General features: G+C 41.7%; 1 protein-coding gene across 1 annotated transcript in view; it reads right to left on the reverse strand.

The window, feature by feature from the left end:
• gstcd (glutathione S-transferase, C-terminal domain containing) overlaps window positions 1-19,922 on the reverse strand; it is a 67,639-nt gene that overhangs the window by 45,034 nt on the left and 2,683 nt on the right. Inside the window, exons 3-5 of the mRNA XM_034087219.2 lie at window positions 19,407-19,859; window positions 17,353-17,622; window positions 13,529-13,622 (exon numbers count right to left, since the gene is read on the reverse strand). Coding sequence (XP_033943110.1) covers window positions 13,529-13,622; window positions 17,353-17,622; window positions 19,407-19,859 — 817 coding nt within the window. The remainder of the gene's footprint in view (window positions 1-13,528; window positions 13,623-17,352; window positions 17,623-19,406; window positions 19,860-19,922) is intronic.

Consider the following 19,922-nt stretch of genomic DNA (forward strand, 5'->3'; position numbering starts at 1 on the left):
CGCCGGCCGGCCGATACATGCCGCGCATTAAGTGGGCCTGTCTGTCAATTAATCCCCGGGCCACTTTTCCCCCCCAGTCCGCCCCTGCTCAAGGACATGATGCGTGAAAGGCGTTCAAAGTTTGTCTGGTACATTTGTGCTTTAAGAAATGTTGCAGTTCTTTCTAATATTCCTTTGAAACTTCCCAGATCAAACATTCTACAAAACACACTGAGGTAGAATATTGTACTCATTACATTTAGAGTGGGAGAATTGGATTTTTGAAAGGTGACAAGATCAGTAAGTTAGATTTAGAGTCGGCCTCTCATCAACTCAGGTTGGTAGAATTTGTGTCTGAGGCAAATAAAATCCAACCACTAATCTTCCATCTCGATTACCCTGACATTTGTCTGACAGAAGCCTATGGATGGCAAGCACCCTTTGACAAGGATCTGACAGGCAGACAGGCTTTTTAATTTAAATGATCTTGCCTCGACTTTGCCCTCGTCACTTGTTTTGAACTCACAAACCCCCCAAAACACTAATGCAATGGAAGAACAGAGAAGGGAAATGGAGAGAATCAGTCAACATTATCTCTTCACTAAGCTGATGTGGTAATATCTATGGGTAATATGCAGGCCAGCCGTTAAAGCGATATGTGACTAAGCCCGCTGTGTTCCTCTCAGCAGAGATCCATTCAGCCTGACAGGGAAAAAACAGCCCAATACACTCCATTTCAGTTGGATTAGTGAAGTGTTGGGCATAAGCTCCACGGATAAAACAGGGATATTAATTTCTGTTCAGATGAGTTCAATCAACATATCTACTTTTTCCTGGAATGGGATTTAAAATGACACTCTGTAAGATTTGCTATTGAATTATGAATGCTTCCGCTCAGTAAGAGGATAAATCCATTGTAATTAATGATGACTGTGGTCTATTGTATCGTAAGAGAGGTTCACCTTGGATTTAAAAAAGATACAATCAAATCTAATCATTCAATCACTAATGAAAGTTCAGGTGAGGGCTGGAATACAGATAAAAGGATGAACGTGTCGGCCAACAATAGCCCAGCAGAGACAAAACAACATTATCATTAATTTAAGGTCATGTTTGCTGGCTACCTAGCAAATAATAATTCCTATATTCCCTCTTCTTTAAACTTCATTTTAATGTCCAACCACCAACTCCTCTGAGGGAATCATCTTAAGCCACTATTTCACCATCTCCACTATTTCCATCAGCTAAAAAGCTCCCCAGAGCTGAGGGGAAGCTGCAGATCACATTACCATGTGATCCATTGTTAAAACAAAGATATTGATTAGAGCGGTTTACAAATCTGACCAGGCCAGTGGTTTTCAATTTAGGGATTATGGCCAGCAGACTGTCGCTGAATGTGAATTTTAAAGAGGCCCTACGATTGTTTCTGAGTTTTTCCCTTTGCTCTATGGCTTAATAGGTTTTTGTGCATGTAAATAAAAGTTCCCTCCAGAGAGTTTCTCTCCCACACACTTGAACATTAAAGCATGGAAACATGTCTCATTAAAGGTAGGGTAGGTAAGAATGGAGAAACCAGCTTGAGTGCGCTAGAATTTGAAAGTACGCAACCGGAAAAAATCTGCCCCTTCCTTCAGACTTCCTCACAGAGCCCCTCCTCCAACACACACAAACGCGCACATGACCAATGAGGGCACGAGATAAGTTTGTGCCCCGATGGAAGGCTGACAGGCAGGTAGGCCATCCAGTTATCTGCCGCGGGCCGAGGCAGATAGTTGGTCGTGCTTTTTACAGCGCCCTGGCTTCCACAGATGAAATATTTTAAATATATTTATCGTCAAAGCATTTAATTTATTCATTGTTGTTTCTGAAGTGAATTACCTACCCTACCTTTAAGGAACAACATACAAAAATGAACCTGAAAATGAGCATAAGTGGAACTCCTCCTAGAGTCCAGAATAATATATTTAAATAAAAACATATGTACACGGTTAGCCTAAGGATCTCTTGTTGAAACTGCTGTGATAATAACTTAATAACACCTTGCACTGATTGTAGTCAGACAAAACACCATGTGAACCGGATCATCAGACAGCATTGAAATGTGAAAGATGCCATGTCCTTATACTCTTAAAGAAACAATTCTCAGTGAGTTACCGTTAATGATAATGCACTGGAGTAAAGTGCAGCAGAGAGAGACTGAACTGTATCCTAAGGGCACTCTTTAAATATTCAGTCTAAGAAAATTAGGAAAACGTAAAGGGAAAATCATAAATCTTGGCTAGAAACCAAATCCAGCTAATTATCTTCATCTAAGATCAATAAGAGTGAAATAATATGCCAGAGGGCAAATCACTGACGTTACAGACAGTATCAGAGCACATTGAACGTCTTTAAATCAAAGTCAGAGAAATAAAAAGAGAAATAATCAGCTACACAAACATATATTTGAAGTTCCACCTTTGATGCATCTCACGGTACGTCCACACAGTAGCTTTTCAAAAATCTTGAAAATCTTGGAGCTGGGCGTGTCTGACAGCTTGGGGATTTTTTGCAAGCAATGCGACCAACAACCAATCACATGAATCTCCCGCCCCCGACATACAAAGCAAAAAACCCCGGGGATTTTATGCGAGCAATATATATATATATATATATATATATATATATATATATATATAAACTCCCCAAACAGGCGAAAACCTACCAGTTTCACCCACTGTCTCTGCCACCTCCCTCCATGCCTGGTTCCTCCGGTTTGTATCCCGTTAATAGTTCTGGTCGTAAAGAACCGGCTGATTTGCTACCGTAATTTCTCGTTTGGAATATGAGGAAATGAACTGCGGTCTGGTTCTCCCTGCTTACACGCGGTTTGATTGGCTAGCGCTTCTACTGTCAGATTTGCATAAACGTGTTTGATTGGCTGACGCTTCCAGCTCAGCTTCAAAAGTTGAACATTGCTCAACTTTTGAATCATGGAGATCCTGGAAATTTTCGCTTCGCTCCCCCACAATGCAGTTCGCCGAAAAGCGAGGCAAAGTGACGTCATCCCCATTCAAAGTCAATGGACAGAGAAGCGTTGGAAGTTTCTTCTGAAGCTGCTGTGTGGACGTACCGTTACAGACAGGTTATGTAAATCCCAAAGCAATAAGTAAGCTTAACATGGCAGATGTATAACTCTTCATTAGACCTGCGCACAGCGGGGGAAATAAGCAAAGCACGGAGAAGTGGGGGCCAGGACTTCTTGTGTGGCTCACATTTCTATTGAGTTAAATTACTTAAAAGATGATGACGCAGGAAGAAGTCTGAGAAGTGTCCAGCTCAGCTGAAACATCAGAGTAAAAAAAGCACCTTTTCATTTTGCCTAAGGGTGCTGTAAAAACCTATTGACACTTAAACTGTACAAGCCAACATTAGCACTTGGGAGATGTTGCATCTTTCAACAAGTCGCATGTAAAGAAGAAAACAGAAAGGGCATCATATGTCAATTTCTCTCTCTAAATATCCACATCTACCAGAGAAAAACCCATATGGGAGAACCACAACATTAGATATCTACAAATAACACCAATGTACTGTCCAATTGTCAACTTGTTCAACTGCAGAGAAACAATATTTAAAAGATCCAAGCCAAGTTTGTGAGCTCTCAATGACATGTCTCGTGCAGATACAGCAGGGAGACACGAGACAAATGGAGCCACTTCTCACTCCAGCAGTCCAACTCCTGTCATACTCGTGTAACCCCAAACAAAAACATGGAAACTCATCCCATCTCCTTGTACCGAAACAACCAGGAGGACCAAACGGCAGCATGTCTCAGGCACGACGACAACTATGCAGAGCCCACAGCCGCGGCCCTCCCGTTTGGATGCCCGATTGTCTCGTTCATCTCTCTTCCCTTGCCTTGTTTTCTCCTGATAACCCTTTGTCTCTCTTCAGGCTGTCTCACCCCTATCTCAATCTCCCACTGTCACACACACTCCATCATTCCGCGTTATACCTCCCCTCCCTCCTGCCTCTATTAAGTGAAGCGCTGCAGACAAGACGCTGCTCTATACAAAGAGCCCTGTATTCACACGGCTGTTTACGTGTCTGCAGACAGCCCTCATCACAATTAGCAGAGCCGCTCTCCACACAAGAAGGGAAAAATGTAAACAGCTCCGATACACAGACGTCTCTTTGTTCCTCATACATTGTGCATACCCGAGTGTCACTGTGTACTGGCTACCATTGCAGGCCAATTATAATGGAGTTAGCTGTAGCATAAAGCTAACACTCCATAAAGTGTGAGTATCTTTCATCTGTTTTGTCCAAATATATATGAACAATGTGAAAGAAACTTCCTGTAAAGTCATAAAGTTTCAAGACACTGAGATGTTTTTATAGTCTTGGCTTTATTCCAGAATAATGGATTTTAAATTAAACAACTACCACAAGGTTACAGTGCTGACTTTCAGCTTTAAGGGCATTTTTGAGGTGTTAAAAGGCATAAATATTGGCGGTGAAAAACAAAGCCTCTTTTACCCTTCATGGGTATGGTTTCAAACGGCTCACATTTGTAAACACCGCTCTGGATTGAAAAACTAAAAATCATCGATTCATTTGACAGTGCAAAGCCGAAACAAAAACCACCAGAAAACTTTACATGAACTCACATGAATACTGGAAGACATTACCTATAAATAAAACAGCTTCCGAAGAGGGCATGCTGTACATTTTGCAGATAGGGATATATTTATGCATAGGTAAGGAGAATTCTTTGGCCGGTAGTACGTGTGGGCGGCCATTTGTGTAAGCAGAAGAGAGATGGATGGGAAGCCCACGCGCTGGGGTTCAGTACAAATTGTCTGCCTTTTGTCTCCGTTCCTCTTTAATTACACAGCGCTGGAACAGAAGGGCTACCTGCGAGCCTCACACTGCAGGAGGAGATATAAACAGAGGCATTTATCATGCAGAGTGCTGACAAAAATGGGACGGCTCAAATGCAGTCTATCTCCCTCTCAGAATAGATACGCTGCCCACACCATCAAGAGCACTTCTGCTGGGATGTCAGCGGGGTTTCTTCGCATAGAAACAGATTAAGTTGTACAGCGGAAACACATGCCTAGGCTGCAAAGAGGGGGACAATTACAGCTAGTACAAACAAAGCAGTCAAAAGATAATTATGTTGTTCATTGTGTGGATTTCCATACAGCGCTTTGTACTTGAAATTTGATTATCGGTTTTAAGGGCTAGCTTTAAGTTATAATACACTACTACAATTTAGGTTTTGAATCCAGGTATCAGGTAACTTTGTTGAGACTCATAGCCCAAGATGTTCCCTCATTGTAGGATGATACAAAAAGCATTGTTTTTAGAGATGTCCCGATCCGATCACGTGATCGGGGATCGGAGCCGATCACGTGATTTTCAAAAGATCGGAAGAAAAAAATCGGGGATCGGGGATTTTTTTAATATTTTTATTATTTTATTTAATGTCACAAAACAAAAATGACCATGTTGACGTCTTAAAGTCATCCTGAGGACTTAGTTTTGGTTTAAAATTACACATCATGTATGTGTTACTTCTTTCGGGCTTGTTTTCAGACCTGGTTGCTTATTTCTCTCAAAGCTGGCAACAGAGTGGGCGCAGTGTCTAATAGTAGCAGTAAGCTAACGAGAGACTACGTTCAGCTGGTGACTCGGGAGTCGGGACAGAGAAAATGTCAGGAGTTTGGAAGTATTATAACATTTAAAGCGAAGGCAGTGTAACAGCCAGATGCAATGTTTGCAAGGCGGAGGTTCCGCGTGGTGGAAAGAACAGAGCTACGTTCAACCGTCCAATCTAATACGCAGAAACAAACACCAACAACAACACGACGAGTACACAGCGGCCACTCCGGTAACGGCACTGAAACAACCGACACTTTCAGAGACTTTCAAAAGGAAAGGGAAACTGCCCCAGAACAGTGAAAAGGCCAACACAATAACAGCCAAGGTAGCTGAATTCATCGCGTTGGATGACCAGCCGTTATCTGTAAAGGCCCTGTCACACTGTCCCGAAATTGACACCCGATGGACACACGAATATGGAATTGTGAATTTCGCACGAAGATGGCCCCGAACCACACACGAAGGCAACATTTACATTACATTTAAGACATACAACTGCAATGAAAGTACCAAAAACAATTATGTTACAGTACTATGATACTGTACTGATATCTTCAGACTTTGTTCTTTACTTTATCCGTCTTTATATGTAGAAAATATTACGTTTTCTCCGTAATGTTGTTTCCATAACAACAACAATTTCCTGTCAACTGTCCTTCAAAATAATATATTATATCCTTTTTTGTTTCACAGAACACAAATTGGGTTATTTCCATAATATATTTACATGATTTTGTTGTGCAATAAAACAACCCGATGGACACACGATAAAGGAAATGTTCAAATTCGGCTGTGATTGTAGCAACATCGGGCCGTTCGGGAGGGCATCTTAAGCCTTCGTATGACCGCCGGCGGAGTTTCTCAGGCTCCGGCAGCAACTTCGTGAGCGGAGGCAAAATCTTTGGCATGCCAAAAAATTGCCGAAGGACCTTGCAAAGGTTCATTTTCGTGTTGAATTTGTGTGTCAGTTTTGCCCTTCGTAAGGCCATCGTGAGGGCATCTTGTTATCCTCGGTGCCATCGGGCATTCGCCCCGATCAGAGTGAATGTGAATGCACCGATGATAACACGAAGATGACACGATTTGACAAGATGCCCTCACGAGTGCCTTACGAAGTTGCCGCTCACGAAGTTGCTGCCGGAGCCTGAGAAACTCCACCGGCGGTCATACGATGGCTTAGATGCCCTCACGAATGGCCCGATGTTGCTACGATCACAGCCGAATTTGAACATTTCCTTTATCGTGTGTCCATCGGGTGTCAATTTCGGGACAGTGTGACAGGGCCTTTACCTTTTTTTTTTCTCTTAATGAATTGCATAAAGATCGGATCGGGAAAAATCAGTATCGGCAGATTGTCAAAATCAAATGATCGGAATCGGATCGGGAGCAAAAAAAGGTGATCGGGACATCCCTTTGGTAAAAAAAAAAAAAACTGTTTTAAACTAAGTGTCACTGATTTAATATGGCTGACTTTACACCAATTGGAGCATATATTTAAAAAAACAACAGTTTGACTCAAGGTCATACTGGATTGATAAAGGGGGAGTACACACCCAGAGAAAAAAAAATTCCGCTACTTCCCCCCCCCCCCACCCCCTTAACCTGTCTGCCTTTTTTCCCCTACTCCCCCCCCTACCCGACTTGTAAAGCGACCTTGGGTTTCCTGAAAGGCGCTATAAAAATATTATATATTATTATTATTATGCTGCTCGCACAAACAAAAGAGCCCAGAAAGAGAGGAAGCCATTTCCATTTCCTCTGTTCTTTGATAAGTGGATGGATAAGGGATGAGAGTGTGAAAAGTGAAAGTGACAAGAAGCAACAAATGAATGCATTGCAAAATGAGAAAGACAGACATCTTACATATTCATTCAGTATAGACTGTGTGTCTGTTTCAAAAAGGACTGCACAGTTAATCAAAAATGTTTTTAAAAATTGGAATATGGATTTATGCAAATATCCAAATCGCACTTAGTGTGTAAAGGCTTTAATATGTGTTCAAATTAAGTATTGTGCTCTTGAGATTCCCCAGCTTACAAATAATATTCTACAGACTTAAGAAAACATTCGTTCGATACAGATCCTCAAAAAATAAATCCTACCATACTGGTTGAAAAAAGAAAATTCACTATGATTACAAAATGATCCATCCCTCCAATATGGGGTACACAACTGCAATATCGGTCAAAGTAATCGCTAATTATTAGTGATGTATTCCAACTCGTGCAGCCCTAGTATGAACCAGAGTTGGAAGAAATACAGATTTTTACTAAGATTTTTTACTTAGACGTAGCAGTAAACTAAAAGTCCTTAAAACAGTACTCAAATATAAATAAATGTACAAAAGTATTAGAATCAAAATGTACTTAAAGGTGGGGTAGGTAAGTTTCAGAAACCGGCTCGAGATACACTTTTTGTTATATTCCATGGAATGCTCTTAACATCACGATAGCAATGAATATCTTAAGTGCTTTGACCAAATCCATTAAAAAATGTCATCTGTAGAAGCTGTAATACTGTAAAAAGTACAACCAATTGGATGGCCTACCTGCCTGTCAGCCTTCCATCGGGGCACAAACTTATCTCGTGCCCTCATTGGTCATGTGCGCGTTCATGTGTGTTGGAGGAGGGGCTCTGTAAGGAAGTGGCAGATTTTCTCCGGTTGTGTATTTTCAAATTCTAGCGATCTCGAGCCGGTTTCTCAAACTTACCTACCCCACCTTTAAAGTACGAAAAGTAAAGGTGCTCATTATGTAGAATGGCCCATTTCAGAATCATATAAATTAAAATGTATGTATGATCATTATTAAAGCATCCATGTAGGGCTGAACGATATATCGTGTCATGGCGATAACCGCGATATGCGCATGCGCGATATTCACATCGCAGGGACGTGCGATTTTATTAATTTTTTATATTAATTTTTTTCTTTTCAATTTTCTTTTTTTTAGGACGTGCGATATTAAGTAGGTGAATTAACTCAAACACGTCATGTTACAATTGTTTTGCTGCTTGCTACAAAAGGAAAACTTGCGCGGCTCTCATGTCAGGGGCACTTGAGCGAGTGACATGCAGGCTCTGCATGCACAGCAAACCACCAATCACAATCATTCTTGATCAGATCACAGCAGGCCCCGCCCCGCTAGTTTGCAGACCATCAAATCACCGGTAAAAAAACGAGCGGGGCACAGGAGGACAATACCGGCGAGAATGAAGATTTACTTCCAAAAAGAAAAGCAACATCTGCCATCTGGAACTATTTTGGATTCAAAAAGGTTCTTCTCTTCTTCATTCACAGATGAACCCCTTATTTGAGGGGAAGCAACATGCATTATCATGACATGTTAGATCATGACTTAAGGTATGATGAGTCAACCAGTTAAGATCCAGACGTCCGTGACTAAAATCCTTCATCCGGTTAAATATAGTTTAAAAAAACGCAATATATATCGCAGGGGAACAAAATATCGCAATGTCAGTTTTTTTCAACATCGTGCAGCCCTCCATCCATGTGTTCATTTCATTTCAAACCTTTATTTAACCAGATTGGTCCCATTGAGATCATAGATCTCTTTTTCAAGGGAGACCTGCAGCATATAGGTTCCACATGAAACATAAAACAATAAAGGACATTATACATTATATTTACAGGATACATAGTTATAGACATTTACAAGTGCCCATTGTATCAGCAAGCATTTCATTTAGCCTAGCTTTAAAAACATGCAGAGGAATGAGATTGCTCAGTTTCAATTCTTGCTGAAGATTGTTCCAAGCAAGTGGAACTGCGCACATAAAAGCTGTCTTACCTGAGACAGTCCTTGCTCTTGGCACATCTAACAAGACTACATCATGTGACCTCAGACAATAGCTGCTTGTAACTCTCTGTGTTATCAGCGAGCAGATATAATACGGGAGTTTACCCAACAAAGCTTTATAGATAAACGTGTACCAATGACTGAGCCTCCGTACAGAGAGTGATGGTAAACCTGCCTTGGTATACAGTGTGCACTGTGATACGCAGCATCCAATTTGCTCAGGTAATTGGCAGGTGCATTCATATACAACAAATCACCATAATCCAGCACAGGTAAAAAGGTCACAGTGACTAGCCTTTTCCTGGCCTCAAGCGAGAAACAGGACTTGTTTCTGAAAAAGAAACCTAGCCTAACCCTCAGCTTTTTAAGCAGGTTATTGACATGAAGTTTAAAAGTGAGACAATCATCAAGCCAGATACCAAGGTATTTGTAACAGGCAACAACTTCAAGTTTTGTTCCTTGCGTAGTTACAATATCTAAAAACAGGCTCTGGTGTCTTTTTTGCTTTTGAAAAGAGCATTAACTTGGTTTTATCCACATTTAAAAGAAGCTTTAGTTCAGAGAGCTGAGTCTGAATAGTGTTAAAAACAGCCTGTAATTTAACACCAGCCTCTTTAATGGAGGGACCTGCACAATACATCACAGTGTCATCCGCATAAAAATGTAAAGTAGCTTCATCCACATTATCACCTACGCTGTTAATATATATGGAGAATAAAAGTGGTCCTAAAACAGAACCTTGTGGTACACCATTAGAAATGTTTAACCATTCAGAAGACAGTCCATCAAAGTGAACACATTGGGACCTCTCAGAGAGGTAGTTCACAAACCACCCCAGTGCAAGGCTGGATATGCCTATACTGGCCAGCCTCTGCTTTAAAATGCGATGATCAACGGTGTCAAATGCTTTGGAAAGGTCAATAAACAGAGCTGCACAACTCTGCTTATTATCTAAAATACTAGTAATGTCATTTACCACTTTCATTGTCGCAGTGATGGTGCTGTGTTTCTTTCTGAATCCTGACTGATGTTTAGACAGGATGTCATTTATACATAAAAACTCCTTTACCTGTTCACTCACTAGGTGTTCGAGCACCTTAGCCAGAACTGACAATTTAGAGATTGGCCTATAGTTATTTAAAATAGTTGCCTCCCCTCCTTTCAGTAAAGGCAAGACATAAGCAGACTTCCATACTTTTGGAATTGTGTTCGTGCTGAGGGAGAGGTTAAAAAGAGAAGTAAGAGGTGGAGCAATACAATCTGCAGCTATCTTTAAAAAGAAAGGTTCTACGTTGTCCGGGCCAGCCGGTTTCCTAGGATCTAACTTGGATAATGCTTCATGAACAATACCAATAGTTAAAGGAGTAAAACTGAAAGGGTTTTCCAGACCACATTGTTCAGAGTCAAGGATTGGAGCGTTCACAGGAGCCACACAGCCAAACAGAGAGCCACAAGACACAAAATGCTCATTAAAGTAATTTAGCATAGTAGCCCTGTCCGATACAGGGCCAGATGCTGTGGTAAGGCACGGAGGTAGCTCATTTGGGATATCACCAGTGGAAATCGATTGTATGGCTTTCCAAAATTTCCTAGGATTATTCAGGTTTTCTGTGGTAACCGACAAATAGTACTTTGATTTAGCACTTTTTATTTGAGATGTGAAGCTATTTCTTAGCTGCCTAAAACGTAGCCACTCTACCTCTGAGCCTGATTTCCTAGCCTTTGCCCAGGCCTTGTTTCTCTCATGAAGGAGACTAGACAGCTCAGCAGAAAACCAGGGATTGTTTCGTCCCTTCACTCTAAATTTACGCAGAGGTGCATGTCTATCTATAATTTTCATAAAACCAAGATAAAAATAAGACCATGCGGTTTCAACATCAGCACACAAATTGATTCTACCCCAATCAAAATCAAACAGATCATGTAAAAAACCCTGCTCCACAAAGTGTTTTTTGTCTCTCTTTGTGATAATGCGAGGTTTAACCTTTTGGACCTTAGTGTCCCTAATTGTGGCTACAACACAGTGGTCACTCACAACATTAGCAAATACTCCCACAGATGAGTATTTATGTGGAACATTTGTTAAAATTAGATTAATTAAGGAGGATTTATTTGGGGACTTGGGCGAGTAGGACTGTCTATAATCTGGGTAAAATTCAAAGAGGTACACAGGTTTTTAAAATCCTCTGACACAGAAGTTAACCAGTCCCAATTAAAATCACCAAGCAGCACTATTTCCTTGTAGGAAAGTTGTGATAACAGTTTTGCCAATGACGATAAAGAGTCCTTGACAGCCGAAGGGGCCCTGTAGCAGCCCACCACCATGACCTGTTGACCCTTTGTTACCTCAATATTCACGGCTAAAAATTCTAGCTGTTTGCTAACAGATTTGGAAACCATATTAGTTAGACAAAACTTATTTTTCACATAAATGGCAACGCCACCACCTTTTTTAGGGCGGTCAGTACGATATACACTGTAACCATTTATGTATATGTATATCTAGCCATGTTTCTGATAAGACAATGACATCAGCATCAGTCGAACTCGCCCAAATACGGACAAAATCTAATTTAGGTAACAGACTACGCACATTTAAATGAATTAAACCTAGCCCAGATCTAGATATAAAATCAGCAGGAGTAGCTATTTGACTAATACTGCTAGGTGGACCTGGATTTGGCTGTACATTTCCTGATAGTAACAACAATAAAAATACCAAGCACCTTTTCCTCTTAATCAACACACATACATTGTCAGCTGTTCTAGAGTCACCAGCAAACTTCGCGAAAGTGAGATTAGAGTTTAAAAAACTATTCTGAAGGACCATCGTGGCAGGCATGTGAGAAAGACAAACATTTTCCGAAATGAATGAGTGTTCATCGCTTGAATGTTTCAGTTGGTAAAGGTGCGGTTTATTTGAATTACTTTATATCACATTACATGACATGTCACTTGTTAGACGCTTTCATCCAAAGAGACTTACATACATTCAGTACTGGACAATCTCCACAGGAGCAATTTGGGGTGAAGTGTCTCAGGGACACAACGACATGCTGACTGCAGTGGGGTTTGAACCTGTGCTCCCCCGATACGAACGCCAACACACTATACCACTGCGCCACACACCTTATATACTAATCTGAATAGTTTAACCTATAGTTATACATCTCAATTTTTGTATTACTAAAAAAGTAAGTTAGCATAAAAAGAAAAGTATGCAGGTCTCTCGAGTAGTACAGTACAGTACTTGAGTAAATGTAGTTACATTAAACCACTGGTATGAAACCATACATTTTCTTAAAAAGCAATATTACTGATGTGATATTTCAGCTTTAACTCATACCATTTTGCATCATAAATGACTCTTATAAAATAAAAACCATGCATACAAGAGATATAAAGAGAGATCTAGAAGTCTCCTCTCCTCTGCCCCCCCAGTGCCCCCCGGGGCAGCAATCAGAGAGCTCCATTGCCTAATAGATAGAGCGCTCACTGCAATCACTAACCCATATGCACAAGTTCCACCATGCGCATCAGGCGTTTGTGCATTCAGTGTGTGCATGTTTGTGTGTGCCGAGGCTTTTTGGTCTCAGACCTATTTCACACTTTTCACCCCGCGACATAAGCAGGATAACACTTTGAGATAAGCACTTTTTTTTTTCATTAGGGAGCCTCGTGGGGAGAAAACATCCAGCTGAGGCTCAACAGTAATCTCTGCGTCGGTGGCTCTTATTTTTCTTTTTTGAGGTGCCACTGAAAAACCACCAGGCCACGGTAGTAAGGGAAGGTTTTATGCAAATATTTATACACATTCCTCGCTCTTACAGTATCAGCAGCATTTGTTTTGACTTTCACAAAGTAATAAGGAGAGAGCAAGAGGGAGTAGGTGTAACGTAGAAGCACACAGACTGAGAGATGGAGGAGGGAGAAAATGATGAGAGGAGGTTATAATGCAGATGGAAAGGGTTAGGAACTAGAAAAAGGAAAATAATCGAGCACAGTGTGAGTGCACAGAGTGTGAGGGCAGAAGGGCAAAAAGAAAATGGAGGAAGCTAAACGGGACAAAGGTTTGACTTTACCTTCAGTGGGGTTGATGGCTTCTGGTAAACTGTCCCAAGGGAGGGTCCAGGCAGGACAGGGATGAGGCGCGTAGATGGCCTCAATGCCATTTTCCTAGGGAAGGGAAGGAACACACACACACACACGTTACCATGGAAACCCCTCTTCAGCCTTGGGGCTCTGCGGTCCAAATGGTTGTAATGAAGTGATTTCAGGAAATCGTTCTTGAACAATCCCTTCATCACATGCCGATCGAAAGCTATAGCAGAGGAAATGCCACTTCAGTACAATAACTCCTGAACATCCAGGACACTCCAGATTCTTACTGGAGAAACATCGAAAACATTTCGGTGTCAAAGAGTGCACAAGAACAGCACTTTTTCATAACCATAGGAATAGGCAAAGTCTATGAAAGGCACGAAACGGGTAGAGTCTTAATTGTTGCAAACAAAATAACAAAAACACATTTTGTAACATATTTGTTGACCTTCAGTGGGTTTCATAATTAAATCTGATAATAAAGCCCCCAATTAAAATGAAAGCACTTTTTAGTTCAGGTACGGCTGCTGTGTGTTAATTCAATTACATTTTGCACAATAACATTATCTTTTATTATATTTAGTATGACAAAAAAATAAATGTGTTTTTGTACACATTGTGGTGATTTGCTAAGGGGCGGGACATCTCGGTTGACCAATCACATCAGAGCAGACTGGGCTCTGGTTTCAGACAGAGGGTGAAAAGAGGTGCAGCAGCACAGGCAGTATGAGAAAAATAAAGAGCTTTTTGAACATTAAAGCATGGAGACATGTGACAGTAGAGACACTACATACAAATATGAATGAGCCACATTTAAAGCTGGTAGAGTGATTATGAAATGGCGAATAATGGCCAAATGTATGCCCCACTGAGGACTAAAAGCAGTGAGTATTGTGCCACACAGCTGGTTAGTTTTAGCACAAGTTTCCAAGGGACAGACTTTCAGTAATCCCCGTTTCTGGGACACTGGCTTTCCTCTGAGCCGCTTTCTGCAAACACTCTGCCTCTTCGCTCCTCCCCGGGTTTGTGTCTCCGATCCGTGTGAATGATGGGCTTCAGTGTAGCTTCTTGTCTGTTTGTGTAGTCTGCCGTCCTTCCATGTCTCATGACAGAGAGGGGGTTCTGTGGCTCAGACTCATGCTTTACCTCCTCCTGGACACATTTTCATATACATATGTATCGTTTTGCCATTTGGATCGTCTATATACTGAATTATTTATGTTGGTTTATGCTGTACACTCCACATCTAATGCACGTATGGCTGTCCTTTGTACCAGTATCCATCAGGCTCCACAATCAAGGCTTTACCCCCACAAAATACTTAAAAGCACAACAACCTGTATGTGTGTACCTAATTAAGAGTTGCACTCGCATACAGACATTTATATATATCAATACTTATAAGGGCTGCTCAATTAATCTTATTTTAATTGCAATTACGATTATGGCTTGCAACGATTACGAAAACAACGTAATTGACATAAAACGATTTTTTTTTTTTATTATTACTTTTTTTTTATATATATATATTTTTTAAATTGTATTTTCAGTTGAATTATGCTTAAAGTTCAGGGTAATCAACTGTTAAAAACATACTGTTCAAATGTTTTTTCTCCAATAAATTGATGTTTTCAAAGTAAATGGATAATCGTTTTTAATAATCGTGATATCAATTATTGACCTAAATAAATCGAGATTATTATTTTTGCCATAATCGAGCAGCCCTAACTTATAGTTGTATAAATATAAACAGTTGAATCTAAATTTGATTGTTATTTGTCCTTGTATGAACTCTTCCCTGTCCTATCCTGTGTTTCAATCATTTTCCTGTCGCTGCTTCAACACCTGAATTTTATTACGGAGATCAATAAGGGTTCATTTTATCGAGAGGCATCCCTCCCCAGTTGCTCTTCCCCAAGTTCCCTTCCAGTGTTTTTGCCCTATTCAAATGTGTTTGGGGGTTTATCCAAAAGTGAAATAGAAAAAGACGGAGGGAGTCGTAAACTGTACCGATTGTAAAGCCGCCTGGGGCACATTTGTGATAGTGGGCTATATAAATTGACTTAACTTGCCAACAGAAAACCCCAGATGTCCCTGAATTTGGACTCCTGTTAACTCACTATCCCTTTTCCTCTAGACCACCCTCGAATTTTACTGCTTTCACAGATTGAATTTTTGTCAAACGTTACAAACGGCATTTAAAGAACCATTAATCACCGTCAGTGACAGAAGCAATCGGGTCTTGGTAGCAGGGTTACTCTTTTGTTTACATTCTGATCACAGGTTGTGTGTACACAGCTCATTGAGCAGGCCGTTTGACTGGCATGCATCAGCGTGCGTTAACTGAAGTGAGAAAAGAGGGGAGTTTACGAGCCATTTTTATTTCGGAGCGAGAGGCCGGATGAGCCCGGTGCCTCTGGTTAGCAGCAGTGAAGGATCGCGTGTCACGGCGTGAGACGGCAGAGCGCTCTGTCTCCATGTACTTGCCCCGGGACGCACACAGTCAAATATGACATATGCGAACACACACACACACACACACACACACACACACACACACACACACACATAGGCCAAGACAACAGCTGCAGTGCAGACATGATGGTGGCGACATGCAGCCATCCTTGTAATCCCTCTAGGCTATGAAAGAATGGTGGCCATTGTGTGTGTGTGTGTGTGTGTGTGTGTGTGTGTGTGTGTGTGTGTGTGTGTGTGTGTGTGTGTGTGTGTGTGTGTGTGTGCGCACATTCCTTCCCGTTTTAATGCCTGATTTCAACCTGCCATGCAAACTGTCATTTGTGCACGAGCTGAATTTAATCCGGTAGCATAGCACATCCCATCCTGACCACCCAGCTCCTCACTCAAACTCTCCAAATACGGCTTTCTCTTCGTCATCTCTTCCCGCCACTTAAAAGGCATGTTGTTGTAGACACTTTGCCGGCAGGAAATCACAGACATATCTCTGCTGAGAGAGCATTGTGACAAAGCCAAGAGAACAGTTTGAAGGCTTAGCAGTGAGAGGTTAGTCAGGGCTGAGGAGACTTTCTCCTTTTAAAAACAGCTGGGCCCGCTTATCTCCTTCTGGAAAAGCTAGCAGGAAAAAAATGTTGCAGGCGCAGTGTTTGCTGTGGAGCTAAGAACGCTATAACTGTGTGGGACTGAGTGTGTACGTCTTACCAATGCTACCTGAGGGAACTGCATTGTAGTAGTTTGGACATTTGATGCTACTACCGTGTGCCATTGTGTCTCTTTACGCTAAGAAGTTGGGCCATTACATAAATGACTGGGTCTGGCTATAACACTTTGTTTAGTTTGAGACTGGATTCATTGGTTTCATTGCACCTGAAATGAGGATAGGCTGAAAGTGCTGATAGTACTGCATTTTATAATGGCAGCACAATACTGTTGATGTAAACAGATTCTATTATTCTTTTAAGACGGATTGCTTTTGTTGTCTTTACTGATCAACACATTAAAAACAAGCCCTGTGAGAAGAAAACCAAGTGTACAGACAAGCAGCCAAACACTTAACATGTGCGAGACTAGAAGCACTTGAGCACTGACAGAAAGAGGAAGGAATGGACAATTGAGAAGGAATGCCAAAAGCAGAAACACTAACTAAGAGCTACTCTCTTGAAGGCGCAATCAGCAGAAAATGGGCACATGCAATGACGGGGATAATAGCTAACAACCAGGTGGTGCAGAGGAACACTGGGAGACATCTTCAAACTAACAGAAGTGTGTGAGTAAATGACCAGGCAGGTAAAACATGATGAGGAATAAGTAACAAATTGTAATTCTTTACTTTGAGTTTAGTCATGGTGGGTCTGGGGCCACCGATGAAGGGAGGCTGCTTGGTCTTCTCCTGATCTTCTTCCTGGTCCAATAGGCTCGGAGGGTGGCTCTCTGCTGAAGGCCCTGGGGCGCTGGACGTGGGAAGCCGGGGGGTGCACAAAGCAATCCCACAGGCCTTTGCTGCGCGAAGGACCCCGGGTACCTCCTGAACACGACTGTACCATCGCAGCAGGTGGGGGATCTGATGCAGGAGGCTCGCAGCGTGGGCTTGGAGGGAACACTGTCAGAGAGAAAAAACAAGGAGATATTGATTAAGTGACTCATCTGACATCTCCAGTGGAGCGTTATGTCAGGTTCCACCAGGATTCACTCGTCACAGATGGGGGACGGGAGGACACGAGGGGCCGGCAGTCAGCACACTTGAAGCAGCGTTGGCAGGTGGGGAGGGTAAAGACACAAACCTGATCAGAGGCGCCGGTCACCGTGGGCAACTGTGTGTGGAAGAACGAGACAGAGAAAGAGGAACACAGAGGGAGAGGCCGCCGTGGCTGCAGTGGAAAGCGTCCGTCGTGTGTCGTGGACAGTGATGGCCGCTGAGAGGAGACACGCTAGGCTGAGTGTGAAACTGGAAACCAGTGGAGCACAGCTGACTACTAAAAGCCTCATTGTGAGAACTTCAGTTCATACCCAGTCGAGGAACAGTTTGAGGGCGGCTGAAGGGTGAAATGGAGGTGGAGACCCACTGAAGGGCCTGACAGTGCAGCATTCCTGATCAATAACGATATACGTTTCACTAAATAGCTGCGACACTCCATGGTTGCTGCTGCAGAGAGTAATTACCACTACACTTTTTAAAACCTGTGCAGCTCCTCCACTTTCATTTAAAATGTTTATAGTGATTTGTCATGTCCATTTGAATACATTTCGAGAAAAATGTTGGACTTTTAAAAACATTTTTATATTAAATATACTTTTTTAAATCCTAAATCTGTATACTTTTTCATTACAGCAGCATGTAAAAAGACATCACACATGAATAAACACTAAGAAAATTACTTACAGTATATATATATATATATATATATATATGTATGTATATATAATAGAAAGTATATATTTATAGAAAAACTTTTTTTAAATCATAATATAGATGTGCACAATAGTTTTGATAAAGCTATAGTTTTTGTAATACTTGTATAGTTTGCCCCATAAAACATGTTACTCACTATGTGTATTTATGCATCCCTGGTCACGAAAGCAAATTCCTTGCATGTGAAATCTCCGTGGCAATAATCCCAATTCGGATTTGTATTAGATTAGTCCTGCCAACTTGTAAAATATGCATTATTTTGTGTGATGAATAAACAGAAAAGGATTTTTTTGAAGCTTGCAGTATTTTTATTTAACTTATCACTCTACGGTCACCTACCTAAACAAAAAAGGTACCCAAAGGAAAGTCATGGAAATGCATTATCAACCTGCTGCATATAAATAGAAAGCCTCCCTTCACTGTTATCACTGTGTGCCAGGTGTCTCCCTGGACCACCTCTGAGAGCTCAACCTGTGCCAAGTGTGAAGCAGCGAGTCTTCTTCACTCAACTTTCTGCCTGGATGGATCTGAAAACATTTGGGTGCACTGCCTGCTCAACCTGACCCGAGCTCAAAGTTATGCATAATTCTGCCAATCATCATAATAAAGGCTTTAATAAGTCAGTAAACACACATAAGGGTAGCCTGAATGTCACGATATATTTATTTATGCGGTGAAATGTGTGCTACTGTGTTTGAAAGACAACTCCTTGCACGGCTACACTTGATTGCCCACGGCACAATAATTGTATTTTGCTTACAGTAAAAGTTATCAAGTTCACAGGGTGTCAGTGCATTGAAAGTGGAAGAATAATACAACAGATATAGCTATTTTAACCAACATTAAAAGGGCATTGACGTGTGGATTTAAGAATGTAAATATTGCGATACTCGAGGCAGAAAAAGGAACAAGGTTCTTAACCAAAAAGATTCAATACTGACGACACCATGAATCATAAACTCCAAGGCCCTTACCAGGTATTGATGGATGCATGGCAGCAGCACCACATCCGTCAGAGTGAAGTACAGTCCTTCAGCAAACACATGCTGCAGCAGAGGCAGGTGTGGGGTCTTCACTTTCCTGATCTCACAGCTCTCTCTGGTGGTCGCCTTGGGAACTGAATCCACGGACAGTTTGGCCAAAGCTGCTCTGAGCTCAAGTTCATCTCCGACCAGAGGGGGTTGGACCGGCTCGGACTCAGAGTTTGAGTTCCCTGCAGGGGACTCGTTCTTCTCATTCCTTCTCTGCTCTTGGAGCTTCTGCCTCCGTATCTTGTCATCATTGTGGACCTTGACCGGCGCTGGCAGCCTTCGCTCCAGGGTGAGGATGGAGAGAGGCAGCTGCTCCGATTCATTTGTGGGGTCTTTGAGGTGTTCTTCAACAGCAGAGGGAATGCCAATTTCACACAGTCTGGTCCACTTGCTCACCTTTAAGGCGGGAAAGAAAATATGTTTTACGGTCAAATACAGTAGTGTCTTTAAAAGAGCACA

The sequence above is a fragment of the Pseudochaenichthys georgianus genome, chromosome 1 (genome assembly GCF_902827115.2).
Source record: "Pseudochaenichthys georgianus chromosome 1, fPseGeo1.2, whole genome shotgun sequence".
Lineage (NCBI taxonomy): Eukaryota > Metazoa > Chordata > Actinopteri > Perciformes > Channichthyidae > Pseudochaenichthys > Pseudochaenichthys georgianus.